We start from the raw sequence: 20,364 nt of genomic DNA, 5'->3' as shown, positions 1-20,364 counted from the left end.
TAAATTACAAGATGGCCATGCCACTCACACCATAATCACGTGACCTTGCACGTTTTAGACGCAGCACGATTCTCGCGTTAGGCCTTATATACACCTTTACCCCCGCCTTTTGCCTCCACCCGGATCCAGCGGCGAGGGATAGGTGCTAGACGAGTAGCTCAGGAACTCCCAAGTAAGTGCCTTTGAAAAACACGTTCACGCCCCATTGGTCACTTTGCGTGGCAGCATTTGAATGAGCTAGAGTGTCACTACCGGGGTGTATCAATCTCCGGTTAGATTATAACGGGGATTTCACGAGACAGCCGTGTTAATATTCGGCCATGTTGGAGAGATCTGAGCTGAAACGAACTTGTTTAGAATAGCTCAGTTTACTTGTGTGGCTTTACAATCGTATGCAGGTACACGGGGAATGGGTGTGAGACAGCCGCCGTGTTACTTGGCTTTTTGAGCAAGACTGAGGTCTAGTGATCCCGGTTTTTAACAACTACAGTGACTTCTGGCTGCCAGTGTGTTTGGGTTTGGTTTAAATAACCGCGCTCATATAAGCCCTGCTAAAACTGCTTGAATTGGTATTTTACGCGATGTGCCGCTTTACAGATCGGATTCAGCAATCTTGACCACCACTTTTGAAAACGGCGCCGCTTTTAATGAGCCTATGCGGCAGCACCCTGATTGACCCAAGGAGCAGCATTCCATACTGATTGACATACCTCAGATTTTAACCCCTGCCCTGTGATTAAACGTACGCAGTATTTACACAAATAACACTGCCAGTTATACAAGCTACATATTCACCATACAAATGTGATAATACTTTCTAGTGGGTTGTTCATTGGTTTTCTGCTTGTCCTACCCATAGGCTCCAACCTATCTTACGGTCTAGCTAATAGGTATGCTCAACATAATATACTGAGTGCAGCATAGAGACATCCGCCTAGATTGTTGACCTGTGCACACCGGCATCCCCTACCAGTGCTCCATTTTTACAAGCACCCTTCTGCATCACACCAGCCCCGACTACTGTGGTGTAGATATTTGGGTCACTTTAAACATTGATCTTTTAGGAACTACATGTCATACACTATCATAGGCCTCACAATGGGCACGCCTCATATTTACCTATTTATACCACAATATCAACATACAGAAAGGAAATATTAGTATTGTTTAACCTGGTGTTTCCCCCCCTGTACATAGCCTTGCGGTGGAAGACCTAACCTGAAGCTTTACCCGCTGGATACTGTTGTTATCTGAACATTATTCTTTTTAGGTGAGTTACATCCTCCATCACCTAAGGAATGCACGCTGCATCTCATACCACATTGGTATTTTAATGTTTAATTCCTTAAATTACTGCTTTTATCCACAGGAGCACTCCCACTGTATGTTCCACATAGGAGAGTGCATGTACACAACTACTAGTGTGTCGGTGCATGCTAGTGATACACTACACTGGTATGTAATATGTAGTCATTTGATGCGTTGTTGAATTTCCTGCTGTGATTTGCTTCTCCTCTTCCCTTAACAGGTTTTGACAGCTTAACACAGGCTGTTCACGGAAGAACGGTAACATAGGGATACAACTAATCCCTCCCTGTTTTTTCCAGCTATTTTATGGTTTTAACTCACACAAGTGTATGCCCACAATACATTAGGGATTCCTGTAGACAGTCACTCCGTAGATACCTGCTAAATAGTTCCATTGGTCCTGAAGAATCGCCTGTTAGTAAACATTAGCGAGAAACATGTTGACCGGACATTAGCACACTCTGGAAGATCTCTGGAAGCATAATACTCCAGGCTTACCTTCTAGATTCTCCTTTTATTTAAAGCAGCGGACCGCCAGAATAAATCATTCCTTGGTACCCCTAGCTTTATTTTAACTACCTAATTACGTCTACATCCTTCACTGGCCCCACACCCGCATTTCTCCTACACGGCTGTTGGAAGAAGATCTCCGCTAAAGAGCCCCTCTTCGAGGTGTTGCCCGTTGGGTACTGCACCGCCGACCCAACGAGGAGCAGGCCCAAATGATGAAGCATGACACATGCAAACGTGTGTGAGGGCATTAAATCCAACAAAATGGATTCCCAGGTGTAATTCTTCTTTACCCTAACTATATCCACCGCATCTCTTGACGCATACATTCCCCCATTTTCAGGAACAGCTCAGCATTTCTTGATTTACATTGATCTTCTGGGCATTAGCTGTAGCTGGACCTTCTACTTACCTCTAAGTAGTAATAGCCTGTTTCTCCTCTCTTTGTACCTATACTGATTGTTACCAGCAACACTTCCTGTGTGGTATTGCTCAGCGGGTTGATGTATGGGTTGCAGTCCAATTTGATTTCTAATTCTTAAAGGTACATTGACTGAGTCCTCATGCCAAGGGGTTGGAAATCCTACACCTGAGGCTCTGGGGGTGAAACACCCAGAGAATGTATCAACAGGGTGTTACAAATAGCGACCTGCCTTATTAATATTTATTAGACTCCCTGCAACTGGAAATTTTATGACGCAATGTATTTGTACATACGTCACACTGCAAAAGCAGGGACAGGTTACAGATAACAGGTGCACAATATGTGACCACTATTTACACCTGTCTCTTAATACAGCTGCCAAAAAATGTAGGGCCTCATTTATGAGTTTGCGTTGCAGGCCTTCCTGCTGTGCTGCTCTACGGCACAAGAAAAGGGCAGGAATGCGCTGCATATAGGAGATACAGCGTTGGTGCTCAATGGGCTGTCATGTGCCAACGCAGGCACCTTCGCACCATGGTGCAAGGGTGTCTACGTTGCGGGTGATTGTTTTTGTACTATCACAAGAGGCTTTTCCCTCTTTCTATGTGTGCTTGCAGAATGCAGCACACAAAGAAAAAGGAAAAACAAGGAGAAATAAATATATTTCTCCTCGTTGTGCCTCCCTTACACCTCTCCTTTTCTGAGGAGACGTATGTTTTTGGCACTGACTCAGATTTTTGATTTCTCTTAAATTTGGGGCAGTGTTAAAAAGCTATGGATGTTGCTTGGAACGCCCCCAGCAACACCCATTTCAAGCCCCTTTAACGCAGAAATCTGCATTAAAGGGAACGATATTTACGAGGCAAAATGAAGGCCAAAAAAGTGGCTTATTGCTTCCTGGTAAATATGGACCAGGCTCCTGTGCCACCGCAGGGTCACAAAAAGTGACGCACCTGCAGCGCAAGCGGCTTGACGCACCGGCAGCACAAGCGGCTTATAAATAAGCCCCGTACTTTTCACTCTTACACTGAAACAAAGTCAACACTCAGTCGTAGCAATGCACTTTACTTTAGGATAAGATTTAGGGGCTGTGCAAACATCTGAATGTTTAATTTTCAGTGTAGTGTGAGTAGAATATTCTAGAAAACGCAGGAAAATGACATGAAGTAACTCAAAAACGTTTCATGCAACCTAGGCATTAGTGTAACCATTTTTTAAAGTTAACTATCGGCTGCAATAAAAGCTTTTTCTTTTAAAGGTAATAATTTGTATTTGAAGTACAAAGAAACATATTATAATGTTAGTTGAGAAGGGGGATAGAAATATGTTGCTTCCAGCAAAGATGCGTGTGCCGAACAAGTATCCTCCAGCGAAAGCCTTCAAAATTTCAGTCTTGTAAAAAACAAATGTCAAAATCAATAAGCACAACATGCAGCAACTTTCATAAATTGGTGAACGCATTCTCTATAAATAAATGTTTGCAGATGCCTTATCAGATTTCAAGTTGACATCACAGCAAGTTGTTAACAGTTTTCCAATAAGGTGGTCGCAGGACACAAAAATAATTTCAGAAAGGTGCATATACTAAGGATTTGATTAGTAAACAATCGCAAAGCACCAAGAACTGCTGGTTTAAGTTCTGGCCTTCTCAGTCTTTCTATTTTCTGGTTTTACATTGACAGCTCTTCAATTATGCTGGTCTCTTCGGTGAGTTAGACAAAATATAAACTAATAGATTAATGAAGAGCTAAAAAATGTATGTGCATATATCATTAGGGATTATCCAGGATCTAACATACCTTCACTTCCAGTTCCTCTGATTTCAACGCACTTGGAATCAAAGCAGCATAAATTAAAGCCATGCTATGTAAGGTGGATCCTTTCAGGCTGTACCTAAAATAAAGAACGGTAACAAAGCAACATATGACACCAGCAGTGCAAAAAAAAAACCCCATAGTTTTAGTGCAGCAGCGTGAAAAAGACTCCATGCATGACCATTCTGAGCGCCCACATTGATAAGACCACACTGGACATATATGGCGCTGAGACAATCCAGGGTAGGTGTTTGCGATACCTGGGTATCGCCCTTGGGCTTCCAGATGCAGTGTTATCTTAAGGATTTTGAGGGCCCAGGGCAAAATTATTTCGAGAAGCCCAGTTCAAATCAACATTGAATTTTAGTACCCATTTTCTGCAAATGGAAACTCCATGATACAAAACACCATAGGGCATATTAACAAGGGACGGTGATAAATAACGCAAAGCGCGATTAGCACTTTTTTATTTATGGCCATCTATCTCTGGAATTTATCGCCCTGGTAGCGCGTTATTTGCAACGCGTTTCTCCAGGGCGATAAAAATCCCAGAGATAGCGGGAACATCGCTGGTTTTACAGCGATGTTCCCTGCAAAACGGCGATAACCTTGCTGATACGACCCTGTGGTTGTATCAGCAGAATCCACCCCCATTTTAGGGATAGATAAGTCTGCATTTTAGCAGACGTTAGTTCTTGGCAAAAACAGCGGTTTTCTCCAAAAACTAAAGTCTGCTTAAATGCTGGGGCAGCCGTGTAAATATTGCGATGTGCACATCAGCGATATTTGCAAGGTTGTACTGCCCAGTGACGCCCACTTTGCATCTCATTAGAGGGTCAAAGGGAGATATGGGGTAAAAGGGTGCTAACATGCGCTAATGCATGTTAACATCCTCTTGTAAATAGTGCGAAAAGATTATCTCCGCTTTTTGGCTTTTAAAGCGGAGATAGTGCCCTTGTTATTATACCCCCATGTTATTATAAGATAACAGCTGAGACAGGAAAATAAACCAAAAATAGACAGAAGTTTGAGGCTAAGGACCAGATGTCCAAAGGTTTTTACAGGTCGCAAACGGCCCGATTTGTAAAATCGGGCCGTTTGCGACCGAAAAAAAAGAAAGAACATGTACAAAGCCCCATTTTGCGATTAAGTAACCTGTTACATAGTAAAATAGGTTTGTGACTCGATATTAGGAATGGGCATGTTAAGGGCGTTCCTTGCTAATACCGAATCGCAATGGTATTTGTGAATGTTTTGTGACCAAAATTGCAAAGGATATTATTTCACAATACAGTCATTTCTGGTACAGTGGCAACCACCTTAATTATTTTTATGGCAAACAAAGAACCATAGAAGAACATTTAGAACATTATTATATGGGCCAATTACTACTTTTGTTTCTTACACTACGAACTTTATCCAAAACAGGTATACTCTTATATGGGCTAACTCCTATATAGACCTCTAGGGTCACATGTATGACCATTTTTAGTGTCACAAAAGGAGAATCTGTCAGTTTGCGACGCTAAAACGGTTTCTAGCATGTACTAACCCTATTTTGGAGTCTGTAATCTATTGCTGACTCACAAAATAGGGTTTGCATGTCTGGATTAGGACGGGGTGTGCCAAGGGCACCCCTTCCTAATAGTGAGTCGTAGAGGCATGTATGAATGCTTTCCACCTGAAATGCAGTCGCAAAACATTCATATTTTACCGACTTCGTGAAGGAGGTGGTAATCCATTGGCAGGGACCCTTTCACCCTCATGAATGTGGGCGCCAAATTTTTTTAAGAGCCGACGGTGGTCCCATAAACCACTGGCTATTAAAAAAAGAAAGGGTAGCTTTTCATTTTTATTTTTGAGAATCATCCCATTTCGATGCATTTCAATAAAAAAAATGTTTTATTTAACAAGAAATCACAGACATGGTGGCTTGCTGACCCCAGCAGGCCACCATTACTGTGATTACAGGCCATTCCTAATAGGTCGCAAATTGCAATCAGCCTCATGAATATTGACGAGGCAGGTGAATGGCAACCCCTATTGGGAATGGCAAACAGTGCTTCAGAGTTTCTAATTGAGAGTTGGAAAAGTCACAATTAGGGACTCGTAAAATGCTACCATCATACATGTGGCCACTTGTTCCACATGGTGTGGTCAGTTCTGAAAACCATTTAGCAGACTGTTATGTGGCAAGTAGTGTATAGCATACACTATAAAGCTACAATGGTCTATTCAAGCAGGCACAGTGGCAAACGTTTTGAAAAGCCTCTAAGGGCACATGTATGTACCTTCTAAGGTCACGAATCGGGCCGTTTGCAACCGGAAAAAAACGCTATCCCAATGTACCAAACCCTATTTTGCAATTCAGTAACCTTTTATCAAATATCAAAATGGGTTAGAGATTGGCTATTAGGAAGGGGTGTGTTTAGGTTGTCCCTTCCTAATACTGAATCGCATCGGTATGTAGGAATGTTTTGTGACCGAAATGCAGCTGTAAAACATTTGCATTTTACCCCAAGGGACTCACTTTGTGAATGTATGCAAAAACTTTGTTTAAGAGCAGGTAGTGGTCCTACCTTTGCCTACTCTTAAACAAGCATTTACAATGCAATGGTCTCGGCATTGTTAAAGTTAGAGCTATTGGCATTGCTCATGATATTATTTTTCTAGAAGCAGCAAGACACTGTACAGGGCAAATTGTATTGCAGCAGGAGTCAATCACCAGATGTTAGACACAGAGCAGTGGGGGCCGGAAACCGGCTGAGACTGGATTACAGAACCAGGGGATGATGGGGGGAGCATGTGTCACTGGGGACTGGATCGACACTAAACAGCACTCTTCGGGGTTTGTTTGGACATTTTTACATGATACTGATTTGCAATTTGGGATGGATGTACCTCTGGTGCAAAGAGGCGCAAAGCATCGGGACAAATGATTTACTATTAAAATAGTCTGAGGTAGCAACTGCACCGCACAAGCACCCTGGCTGCATGGAGCAAACACACACGCATCTGGACAGGGACAATATATCCAGGATTACACGTGTCTGTAAAGTGCTGCGGCCAAAGTATGTGGTTCAAGCTGTCCCATATACGATCTGTGCTCAGAGGCACACCATGGGGCTTATTTACAAGAGGCCTGTGCCGCCAGAGCATCACTTTTTTTTTACGCTGCGGTGGCGCTGGCCTCTCAATCATTCCTATGAGGTGAAGGCAGGCCACCCTGCGGTGCGTTGCCTTACTCTGTGTCAAGGAGGTGTTCTATCGGGCTTTGATGTGGAAGTTACAACACCCATGGATTTTCATGTTTCCTCAGATTTACAAAGTCACGTAAACCTAGTAGTGCAGTGCCAAAACCTAACGCCTCCCCAGAGCAGGCGTAACGAGGAGAAATGTTTTAATTTCTCCTTGTTTTCTCCTCTTTCCATGAGTGCCTCATCCTCCATGGATTGTTTTTGTGCGGGAAGGCGACTGACTCTTCCTCGAGCCTGGCGCTGGCTGAAAGGACAGGAGTCTGTCTATCTTGTAAATACGGTGCATTTCTGCCCTTTCAAATTGGCATGGGGCAGGGCAGCAAGAAGACTTGTGGTGCTGCCCTATGCCAATTTTTTGTGAATGAGGCCCCGTGAGTTTATACTAAATATAAATATGTGTGGAAAGTAAACAAACGAAAAAAGAAATAGAAGAGTAAGCGTGACAATAAAGGCACAGAAAATAATGTAAAATAAGCAAAAAAGGGCAGGATAAATAGAAGAGAAGAAAAAAAGAGAAATTAAAATAAACAGAAGACAGGAGAAAATTAACAAAAGGCCACTAAATACAAGAAACACAAAGCAGGAAAGAGTAAACAGGCAGTGGGAAGATAATAATTAAAAGTGAAGTAAAGAGGGGAGGGAGAAATAAGCAGTAGGGAAGAGTAAAGAAAACAGAATTGAGGCAGCGGAAACAAGAAGAAGAAATAAACGAAAAAGAGGAAATAAACCGCACATTGGCAAATGAAAGCGTGAACATGTGACTTTCAACAGAACAAGCATTTTACATTTTACCTTTTTCCAAAATATGCAGCTAAAAACGCATAATAACGTTACCAAAGCGAAGCGCTCAGCTCTTTTAAACGAGTTGCCTCTAAACACTTTAACTGTGAATGTTAAGAATAATAGAACCAACGGGAGTAAGGCACTAAACCTCAGAAGGATAAGCGGCTGAGCTGGCCCGGCCAAGACTGGACGAAAAGGCTCGACAGGCAGTTTCTCTGATAGTCACTGCAACCACTGCCCAGGTCACTGAGCTGTCTCGTTAAAATAAAGGTCAATTAACGAAAAATTCAATTTAAGGAAAATTCCACAAATGACTTGCAGGGAGAGAAAATAACAGAATAAACTCAAGAAATATAGACAGAAAAAGAATAGAAAATGCTAACAGAGACAAACGTGTGCCCGAAGCGCTGCCTGATCTCATCCACTCTTCCTAATCACAACCACCCAATTTGCATAAAAAGGACAGATTACCCAACACGCAGTTTCTTTGCCGAATTTGCGTTTTCGTAGCACGAATCGGGTGGTAGATTGTGGTGCTAAAATCTGGAATTACCTGCTGAAGCTTTTAAAGAACGCGTAAAGCGCAAGTTTATAACTATTTATATCAATGCTCACTCGTGGCATGGAAGGGGGTTTACAAAAGTCACCATTTTCCATATAAAACACAATTTATCGCCATTCATTCCTGACCACAACTTGGTAAAACAGCCGATAACTGAAATAAATAAATAAATAAAAATAAAAAAATTAACATTGGAGTGGTACAAATAAAGTATGGGGCCGTTTTTGTTTTATTCAGATCAAAGAGAGAGAGAGGACTAGGTAAGCTAGCCCGTATCCCCTGTGTTTATATGTAAGTATCAATGGGGGCTAGCTAGCTTTAAAGGGAAGGTAAAGGGTGACTCAGGTACGTCAGACAATACAAGGAAAAAAGCAATATTTTCCTTTGAAAGCCCTCACCCACCGACCTAGTCGGTGGCATGCTTCATCATCGGGCCCACCACAGTGGCACCGAATGTGCCCCGGGTGTGCTGCAACGCCAGGAGACTGCGGAGCTGGTATATTGCTGCGTGTGCAGTGAAGGAGTGAGATGTGAAAGATTAAAAAGCTATACAAGCTGTCCCAGCACCCGAGGGTTAACAAGTATTTAATAAACTGGGCCTCCGTTAGCTGTTTAAAAAGGCGAATGGACAAAGTGGAGTGATTAATGATCTCCCATGTCCAGTGTGGTCTACATGTTTCTGCCAGTGCCTTTTCTATTATAAGCTGGCTTTCCTCAGGACCAAAGAGTTAAGTGAAAAGGTGCAATTAAATAATAAACTAATAAACTATATTAAGTGATTGTGTTATTTGTTGGCTATGTGTCGCGCTCGCTAAGGCGCTGTAGCTGTTAGAGGGGGATTCCCTCAAGCTTTTTCTGTTATTTCTTTGTAAAAAGCCTCATGGGTCGCCTGGCAGAGAAAGAGACCGAGTAGTTCGGTCAGGTTCCTCCTTGGACCTATTCGTCCTTCCGCGGCGCCCGGTGTGACCCATGAGGCTTTTTACAAAGAAATAACAGAAAAAGCTTGAGGGAATCCCCCTCTAACAGCTACAGCGCCTTAGCGAGCGCGACACATAGCCAACAAATAACACAATCACTTAATATAGTTTATTAGTTTATTATTTAATTGCACCTTTTCACTTAACTCTTTGGTCCTGAGGAAAGCCAGCTTATAATAGAAAAGGCACTGGCAGAAACATGTAGACCACACTGGACATGGGAGATCATTAATCACTCCACTTTGTCCATTCGCCTTTTTAAACAGCTAACGGAGGCCCAGTTTATTAAATACTTGTTAACCCTCGGGTGCTGGGACCGCTTGTATAGCTTTTTAATCTTTCACATCTCACTCCTTCACTGCACACGCAGCAATATACCAGCTCCGCAGTCTCCTGGCGTTGCAGCACACCCGGGGCACATTCGGTGCCACTGTGGTGGGCCCGATGATGAAGCATGCCACCGACTAGGTCGGTGGGTGAGGGCCGTTTTTGTTTTAACATGTTTAATTTCCGTCTGCAGCTTGTAAGCGAACGCTTTACACGTAGACACCCCCCCCACCCCCAACCCCAACCCCCCAACCCCCCAACCCAACCCTGTCGCGGCTGAAAAAGCACAATTCAGGTAGAATGAGTGTGAATGCTCGTGCACCAATATGAGTGTTTCACTAATGACCCGCATGGAATGAACGCCAAAGCGGGGTCCGCGGCGCTGTCTGTTCACAGCACCCACGGGTTAGGGCCAGGCGGGGGCAGGTGCGCGCACAATGCAGCGCAGAGGGGGGAGCTTTAATAGCTGCATTTCGAGAGATTCACAAAGAGTTGGACAACTGCTGAGGGCAAACAACGGAAGCGTGCTCTTGTAAAACGGAACGAAAATAACAAGGAAATAAAAAGACGGGAGCAAACGATCAGACATTAAGAGAATGGCCAAATTGTTAAGGAGGGAAAATTAACAGAATGGACGAAGGGAATAGAAAAAAAACAAGAGGTAGCAAAGGGTACATTACAGGAGAAATAGACTGGGACCTCAGCGAAAGGGAGGGTGTAACGCCCACCACTAGAAAAGGGGCGGGCTTAAAAAAAGAGAGACAAACGCCCCTGAATCGCGTCAAGGCAGGGCCTGAACTGAGTGACGCTCCTCTCCTCCAATGGCTGGCCAGCATTTACGAGGCCAGCCAATGGAGAAGAGGGGCGTGTTCAGGCCCCCATACTACACAACATAACATTTCGGCTCCGCCCACTGCTGACGCAGTGCGATGGTAGCCTCAACCTAAAAATGAAAAGAAAGCTTTTTATTTTTTTTCTAAAAGGAACCCGTTTTCCTTTATGGAAAACGGGCTGCATTTAAAAAAAAGAAAATATTGCTTCATTTAAGAGCAATCCCAAACATGGTGTTCTGCTGACACCAGTAGGCCACCATCCCCATGATTTTCGCGAATCCTAGGGGTCGCAAATTGGGATCTACCTCATTAATATTAATGAGGTACGTCGATATGCAACCCCCAATGAATCGCTATATGAAACTCTTGGAGTTTCATACATTTGTAATAGCGATTACCTAATTGCAATTCGAAGAAAATCACAATTAGGTAATCGCTATTACAAATGTTGATACATGTGGCCCTAAATGTCACATTTTGTGGGGGGGCGTGGCCAAGCCGGAGACTGAGATGATCGCTCGGCTTTGAGGCTCTATAGAACGGTGTGGCCTGCACACGATTTCCCGGCTTCCAGGGACTGCATTTCCCGGGGGCAAACATTAAAATGCGTCGGAACACATCTGGAGCCCTCTGGACCCCCGGCTGGCTTGGATTGAGGGCATTCGGTGGAGTATCAAGAGGTTCCTGTGTGGCACTGGCGTGATCCAAAATGTTGGCTCGACAGACTAAACAGCATCGGGAGAATCGTCCAGGAGCCTGCAGACGCAGCCTGGGTGCGGTGAGTCGGTGGGCGGCGCTTTTGGGCAGTGAGCGGCACGCTATCCATCTGCTGGGTGCTCGTATATGGCGGGAGGTCCGATTGGCCTCCCAACCTCTCGGGCGCTAAGCATTTGTGGGGCGGGGCTGCGGTGGAGCGTGGGGATAGGGCCTACGCTCCCATAGCTACCATCGCGGGAGCAATCCCACTCTAGCGCCCGGGAGTCCCCCCCTCTTCTTCCTGACTGTGCTCCTGCTTGGCCGTTGCCCGCTTGGTGCCCCCTCCCTCTTCCCTGCTCAGCTTCCTGGCCTCGCTACCGCGCCCTTACAATCGCCTGGAGCCCGCGGGGGCCCCTGATCTGGGGCTGCACATCTGTCGCCACCCACAACTGCTACCACGACGATCCTGCCACAATCTGCAGGTTCCTGTCCTCCTGATCACCCGCCAGCAACTTCTGGACTAACCTGTGCTGGCCTAATTCAACAGTGTGCATTTAATGGGGGGAGCTGCGCACGTGGAACTAACACATCATAGAGACTGAGACACCAGCTTGCTTAGCGCTCTCAGTACACTACATCTCGCTTCCTAAGAGGCCTCCATACCTGCTCTCCCGCTGCCTCAGTCGCAACGCGGTGGTGAGCATCCGGGCCCTTGACCAGATCTCGAAGGCCTTTAGAATAATTTACAGCTTGTCCGTCCTCAACTTCTATCTACACCGGCTCATGCCCCGCTCACATCTGCCTCTATGACCCAGCTGCGGCCTCGACCGGAATTAACGCTGATATGGGTCTGCGTGGCACTCGGTGGTGGAGACTGCGGAATGGCCCGCAAGAATCCTAAGCAGCGACTTCTCCTTTTTCAAAAGATCTCTGACGCAGCCCAAGACCACGTCGACTCCATGGCTGAAAGTGGCCAGAAAGCTCCCGCTCCGGAAGGGGATGCTCCTCAACTGGGCTCGTTGCTACAAGAAATGAGGGCTGGATTCCAAGCCTTAGATGTATGGTTCGACACCCGGACAAACATATGGTGGAGCTGAGGTCCAAGATATAAGCTCACGACCGAAGGCTGGACGCGGTGGAATCCCGCACTTCTGACTTAGAGGATGGGACGGCGCAATCCTTGAAAAGACTTGATCGAATGGAACACATCCTCAATGAAGTTGCGGTCAAGAATGAGGACTTAGAGGTGCGCAGCCGTCGCAACAACTTGCGCATACTAGGTGTACCAGAATCTACAGCCACTGGTCGCATGGACACGTTGGTGGAAACGATCCTGACCTGTTTGAGAGAGAGGCCGTCACTGCTGGTTTTGTGGTCGAACGTGCTCATAGATCGCTGGGGCCGAGACCCAACCCTGGATGCCCGCCTAGACCCATAATAGCACGGATCATGAACTTCAGAGACCGCGACATGGCTCTCCGATGGCTAGGGAGCAGGGCGAAACATTGTGGCAGGGGTCCAAACTATTCTTCTACCCAGACTTCACCATCATGGTGCAAGAAGCCAGGTGGAAATTCACCGGAGCCAAGGCGACCCTAAGGAACCTAGGACTGAAATATGGCATGCTGTATCCTGCCCAATTACGTGTGGAGGTGAATGGACGATCGCGTGTGTTTGACAACCCCACGGAGGTGCAGGAGTTCTGTCACAAATACAAACAAAGCACTCTACCGAAGAGAACAGACTGCCCCCCTCCCAGACTGGTTCAGATGCCAGCTTTGAACTTTTTTCGGGTGCTGGACTTGAGTGATTTAGTTTTCTGGTGTTGCTCCATGTGATGTATTAAGAACTGCAGGGACTTCGTGATTTCATTCATTATTGCTATACGTCAGTTGCCGCGTTGTTGGTTGGGGCGCTGCCACTACTCCACATGGTGTTAACCTTAACATGGTTGTGTGAATTCCACAAGTATTACCTATGTTTTCTTCTCATTATTACAGTGATAACCTCTTTATTGCTCTGTAATTCGTTAATAATGTTTTGGCCTCTCTGGTCAGGCGGGGAGGCTGGGAGGAGGGAGGGGGGTATGGGAGGGACAACGCTTAGTTGCACTGGGACTTCTCTGTCTGTACGGTTTTCTGATTGTGATGAGTGCGTGAGGTCAACTTTCTTTCAATCCTCGCTCCAGATTCCCCCATGACACAAATAGGACATAATGCTGGACCCTCAGACTTTGTTCTAGCTACTTGGAATGAGCGAGGCTTGAATAACACCAGGAAAAAAAGACAAGTAGCACAGTATCTGATACGGCATAGAGTGGACGTGGCCTTTTGCAAGATACAAACCTGCCCCCCTCGGACCAGACCCGATTTGCCGTTGGCTTGGGCATGCATAGATATGTTGCTAACTACAGCAACTACGCTAGGGGCACATCCATAATCCACAAACAACTCGCTTTCCACTTGCATTCTGTTTCACATGACAGCAAAGGCAGATACGTCATTGTCCCGGGCTCCCTGTTGGGTCGCAAATTAGCCTTAGTCTGTATATATGATCCCAATGTTGATTCTCCAGACTTTTATTATTCCCTGCTCTCCAGGCTGGCGCAGCCGGGCCCAGTTCCCATTTTGGTCAGGGGCGTTTTTAACATTGTCCAGGATATATTGTGTGACACCACATCTACTGCTCCAGATCCCAAACGACGTGCTAGGAAGGCCCTAAGATCCCTTTGCGAACACTTCCGCCTAATAGACATTGGTAGGAAGCTAAATCCTCTCCACACTGACTTCACACACTACACCAGCTGTCATAATACGTGGACTAGACTGCACTATTGGTTAGTTTCCCCTGATTCAGTCCACTGGTGCCAAGCAGTTAAGACGCTCCAGCGAACATACTCAGACCACTCCCCAGTATTATTGACCTTGACGATACCACGTCCAGAGGGTTTTGAAAGACAGTGGAGGTTGCCCAGCCGCACGATGATGAGGTATTCTGGGAGGGTCTGCTGGAGGCGATAGAAGACTATTTCCCCCTTAACACTGGTTCAGTAGACACTGCAGCAATGCTTTGGGAAGGCTTTAAATCCTACATGAGAGGGGTGTGCATACCTAAAAATGCTGGAGTTCTGTGAAAACTGCGTGCCACATTAGCCTGGATAGAGCGAGACTTGGAATCACTGGACACTGCACAGTTTCGGACTCCCGGGCCTGAACTGGACGAACGTAGACTCTCACTCCTGGCAGACTTTAGAGATAACGCTGAGAGGGAGATACTCTATATGGGAAATTACAATAATGCTAGAGTGTATGGGAGGGCGAGCGACCGGGCCGTTTGCTGGCCAAATTGGTCCGACCCCCTTATGGCAAGGCATGCATACCTGAATTGGGATCCACACTAGGGCAACACCTCACTGACCCATTGGACATCCAAGGGGAATTCATTTCCTATTTCAAGGCTTTATACACCACTAAACTGAGCACCAACACAAGGAATCAAGAGAATTATCTATCTGAGGTGTGCTGGTGTTCCTTGAAAAGTTCATGCAGAACTTCCCGGCTGTCCCGATAATGGTGGAAAGCATAGATGAGGCGATATCTGCATTGAGGAGTTCGTCCGCGCCGGGGCTTGATGGCTTCACTGCAGATTTTTATAGGGCCTATAAAGATTTAATGATTCCCCAGCTCCTCACCATGTATGCGGAGGCCCTTGAACTACAAATCTTACCTCCCACTCTCCGAGAAGCGGTCATCATTTTGCTCCCCAAGCCAGGTAAGGACCCACTACTGTGTGGCTCCTACCGACCATTGTCATTACTCAACCTAGACTACAAAATATTGGCAAAAGTTTTGGCCTGCCGTTTGTCCTTACTGATGGAGTCCATAATCTCCCCTGCCCAGTCTGGTTTCATACCTCACTGCTCGACGGCTTTCAATCTACGCACGTTGTTTAATACCCTACATAGAATCAACCCTGAAACTTCTGCTGCGGCCATCCTGCTCGACACGGAAAAGGCTTTTGATTCCCTTGAATGGCCTTTCATTCGGTCCATCATGCAGCGCATGGGAATGCCGTTCGGTTTCATAGCCACCACTGCTCTACTATATAGTCGACCGATGGCCTGGCTTCAACTGAACAGCACATTGTCCCCCCATTCACACTGTCACGCAGCACCAGACAAGGCTGCCCGCTGTCACCACTGCTGTTCATTTTAGCTATGGATCCCCTATAGGACACTTTCAGGAAAAACATCTACACAGAGGATTGCAATTTCGTACAGGCCCTCTGTTAGTCTCATTGTATGCCGATGACACAGTGTTGTATGTTCGCAAACCCCAGATTAACTTAGACCTTCTCATTTGGGAGATATTACGATTTGGTGCATATTCTGGCTTGGGAATCAACTGGCGCAAATCTGTAATTTTCCCGCTCACTGCCAGTACGGTCAGTTGGGACATGGAGTTCCTCCTGGAAAGGAATACTGACTCGGTCAAGTATTTAGGCATTCACACTCACCTCAACACGAACAGATCATTCGACATAGTTATGGGACGGCTGTTGCCAGATTGGAGTCCAAGTATGAGAAATGGCCCCAGCTCCCACTGTCCATGGCAGTTCGGGTATCGATAATTAAAATGATTTTGCTGCCTAAATTTTTATACTTATTCCAAAACATCCCTATCCCGCTCACTAAAAAATTATTTTTAACTCTGCAGTCCCATTTGATAAAGCTGGTATGGGGTGGTGGTCAACCCAGGGTCAGCTGGAGAGTGATGACTCTCCCCTGCGACAGAGGCGGGTTCGGGGTTCCCGACCTTCGATTATATTACCTAGCTGCGCAGTGCAGTTTTGCACAGGCATGGTACCACCCTGACGCCAGAATCCCTTATCTTTGGCCGGAATCAGATTTAGTCTTACCAGATACGCTTGCGGCAATCTTACCGAAGGGTTTCCCCAGAGACCCTACGAACATCCAACCAGCCTCGACCACCAGTTGGGCTTGGGACCAATTGCGTCGCATCACGCACACTCCACTGCTACTCCTCAGGTCTCCCGCTCCCAAATCCTAAAATGATCCCCGTCACTGGCGAAATATTGATACAGAAGACATGCCTCAAATTCGGCATTGTAAAGCTAGGCGACCTATTCCCCAATGGGCAGGCTTTCGATCCTGAGAATGAAGCCCTCTTTCCCGACACCACCTTCATGGACAGATTTGTCCCTTCTCGAATTTGCTCTGCCCTTCGGGCTATCTATCCTGACTACCCTTTGGAGCCCCCTTCCTTCCCACTGCTTACTACGGTGATTGGCAGTGAAAGAGGGGTGCACATCGTATCCCAGCTCTATAAGGCGTGCGCTGCTATTGTACCACTCAATGAGGATAAAATAAGCAAAGCCTGGGAGGATGATTTGGCAAGCTCGATTTCAGACGAACAATGGGCCGCCTGCTGTGCGGTCACCAGCAGGGTATCCCTCAACAGCAGGCACAAATTGCTTCACTTTAAGGTTTAACGTCGAGTGTACATATCCCCAGCCAGACTCCACAGAATAGACCCTAACAGATCACATCATTGCACCAGGTGCAACGCCCCAAATGCCAATTTTGCCCACCTGGCTAGGACTAGTCCGAATGTACAAAAATATTGGGTGGCCGTGCACGAGAAAATGAGCGAGATGGACAAGGTTGCGATGACTCCATTGCCCGAGATTGCGCTACTGGGATATGGTATACAGTTCCCGCAGGCCATGCGCAGATTTGTTGCTATTAGTTTGCTTCTGGCCAAACGGAAGGTGGCTCTTCACTGGGGTGGTAAGAGGACTCCCTCGTTGGACAGTGACGTTTATGCAACGATACTCCCCCCATCCTCCAGACCCAAAGATATATGGGGGCCCCTTGAGAGCGTACATACAAGCCTGGCAACTGACCCCTTCCACACAAGCAGATAATGGAATAGTCTCCACCCTAGTGGGCTAAATTCACACACTGCGTTTGATGCAATCCACCTTTTTGATGGGGTGTTAGCTACCAGCTGCTTAATCATTGTACTTGTTTTACCCCTCAGTTAAAAATGTGATTGTAATGGATTGTACAGTAAAATGTGGGAGATCTGAGGAACTTTCTCTGGGGCGGCATCTGTACACCACGTTATTGTTGTTTACATCATGGGAAATGTATATTTGTGCCTGCACATACTTGTCACTCTGTTTTGTATCTTTTTTGCTCATCTGATCCCAGTGCACCATTGTAACCGTAACGAAAATGCTAAATAAAGTGTTAAAAAATGTCACATTTTGTATTAGTACTTTTGTAAGTCATTCAATCTCTAACTTTATTTCACCAGAATTTTATAGTGGGTAAAATGATAAAGAATAACATTAATAAACAAAAGAGGAAGGCAACAACGCATTAAAGTGACTTAAGAACCATGTCATATGGTGAAGAGTAGCAATAGCTTCTTAAGAGTGAGGAGCAATGGTGGGCAAGTGCTGGCTTACTTCGAATTCTGTTGCTCCTTTGAATACAGGATGATCCAACAGCAAGTGTACTGCAAAGACAGTGTGGCCAGTCTTAGGGTGACGTGATCAGCAGACCTTTCTTCATCCAGCTCATCCAAGCTCTAGAGGGAAATATCATGATATGGTCAAGTCAACAAGCTAACAAATAGTAGCATGAAGGCAAAATAAGACAAAACTATTTTCCACTCTGGGTCATCTCATAGAAAATGAAAATGGTCAGGCACAATAGAAAAGTAATTGTTTTTGTTGTAATGACTGATTCAGGTTAGAAGACAAACTACAACAAGAAAGCATTAGAAAGTGTGCAACTGAAACCTAACTTAAACCAATCAATAAAGTATTCTGAATCTTAAGCACCTCCAAGAGCTGCAGTGGCTGATGTCACAGTCTTTTGCCACAAGAGAAGCCCACACTCTAGGCATAACAAGTCTGGCTGACACCTAGAGTAGCTGGAGCAGGCACTGTGCAGGTGATGCAGGCACTGCTATGAGGACTGAAGTGAACAGGGGGGTCTCATAAGGTCTATAACTTGCAGAGTGAAACATGCTTGCAAATGCTGAGGTACAGGGACCAGCAAAGTGTTAGGGACTGTAGTGGCCACTTTGATGGAGGTATCAGATTCTCACCTCTAAGTAGTGCATATCAAAGAGGATGGCTGTGAGCCATTTGAGGTAGGAGCTAATCCTATGTATCAAAGCAGCTATGTTGTGAACACAATGAAGCTTCTTATCGAAACCCAATAAGAGCTCTGTCCACAAGGCATTGTCATAGTCTGAATCCAGCATGACGAAGGAATGGCCCAACTACTCTGAAGATGACCCTTCAAATAATATTTTGCTTACATCAATAACAGTCTTACATACTAGCGCTTCCAGTGCAAACATTAACATTCAGCGGAAGCTTTCAGCAAAATAGCCCTAATTAAAATTGGAAGATGTGCGAAAGACCTTCTACACAGTTCCCCTACACAAACGAGGATATTAAAAAGAAATGCCAATAAACCCACAGAAACAAACTATAAAAGGTGCATCAGTTCTACCAGAGGCTAACCTTATGGCTGAATAAACCTTCCTTTATGCTAAAATATCAAACTAGTCCAATTCACCTCTGACTTTGTTTCAAAAAGATACATTTCATAGTCAATAGGACTTCACTGTCCACCTTCACAAGCTCCATGTGATAACATTACAAACTGCTACACAAAAAAGGTTGATAAAATAAGCGAGGCCCTACCTGAGATTGCTAAGTAGCATATGTTCTTAACAAATGGTACTTCCTTGCCACCTTAACCACCTTTCAGGTTAACACCAGTGTCCAAATAATGCATATCAACACAACTAAATTGCAGCATGCCCTCTATCATCCCTTTAAATCCACTTCAGACTTTGTTACCAAAGAAAATACTGAGTTTTGTCCCTTAATTACCAAAATGTTTAACAAATTAATTCAGGACGGGACCTTCGCTCAACTCTTGCACCATGCTGTGGTCCATCCCTTATTGGCATATGTTCCTGGAAACTACCCTTCTGCTATTTTCCTTCTACTTTTTTATGCCACTACAAAGCCATCAGCTTCAGGCCCACATGAAACAGTATCACCTTTAAACATCTACCAGTTAGGCTTTAGAACTAGACACGCGACAGATACCGTCCACCTTTAGTTTCTGAGTAATGTTTTGGAGGAGCCTAATTTGAAACACCATCCCTCCTGCGCTCCCTGGATGCTTCTGATGCTTTCTACATAGGTAGATTTCTTTTTTTTTTTAATTTCAACATGTTTGTATTGTTTTTTTCCCCTACAACATAAAACATACAACATGCAGTCATCGTAGAAATCTCGTTACAGGGTTCCCAGCCATAGGTCACTGTTTTGGAGGCTTCTCATTACAGATTTTCCGTGCTAGGCTGACCCCCTTATCCAATTGCCCCATTGAGGGTAGGGGGAGGTATGAGAAGGAAAGAAGGAAAAAAAGGGGAAGAAGAATACAAGAAGTTTGCTATTTCTTGATACTGACTTGGACCCTGGGTGGGGTTATCTTGCGCTCAGGCTGTTTGCTTTGTGAGGGTGTAGCTTAAGGGGGGTCATATGTGTTCAGGTATTTGTGAAGGGCCTCCCACATGCCCCTGTGTGGATGTTTCCACGGTGAGTGCTGGAGGGCGATTGTGTCCGCCCCTCTCAGGTATGTCACCCAGTTGAGCCAACCTTTGAAGGTTGCCTTAGATGTGTCTTTCCATTTGATGAGAACTATTTTTACTGCCGCTGTCAGCAGCAGGTCCAATAGGTCTCTGTCTTGCTGCGAGTCAAGCTCTGTAGTTAGAAATGCAGTTGTGAGGGAGGCGAATTCTGGTTTAAGTGTA

General features: G+C 45.5%; 1 protein-coding gene across 1 annotated transcript in view; it reads right to left on the bottom strand.

Annotated features, from left to right (window-relative positions):
* SHOC1 (shortage in chiasmata 1) overlaps positions 1-20,364 on the bottom strand; it is a 1,878,679-nt gene that overhangs the window by 236,347 nt on the left and 1,621,968 nt on the right. Inside the window, exons 23-24 of the mRNA XM_078676649.1 lie at positions 17,987-18,108; positions 4,042-4,135 (exon numbers count right to left, since the gene is read on the bottom strand). Of these exons, the coding sequence (XP_078532775.1) occupies positions 4,042-4,135; positions 17,987-18,108 (216 nt within the window). The remainder of the gene's footprint in view (positions 1-4,041; positions 4,136-17,986; positions 18,109-20,364) is intronic.

The sequence above is a fragment of the Lissotriton helveticus genome, chromosome 2_1, assembly GCF_964261635.1.
Source record: "Lissotriton helveticus chromosome 2_1, aLisHel1.1, whole genome shotgun sequence".
Classification (NCBI taxonomy): Eukaryota; Metazoa; Chordata; class Amphibia; order Caudata; family Salamandridae; genus Lissotriton; species Lissotriton helveticus.
Note: the sequence above shows the minus strand (reverse complement) of the source record. Positions and strands in the feature narration are given on the sequence as shown.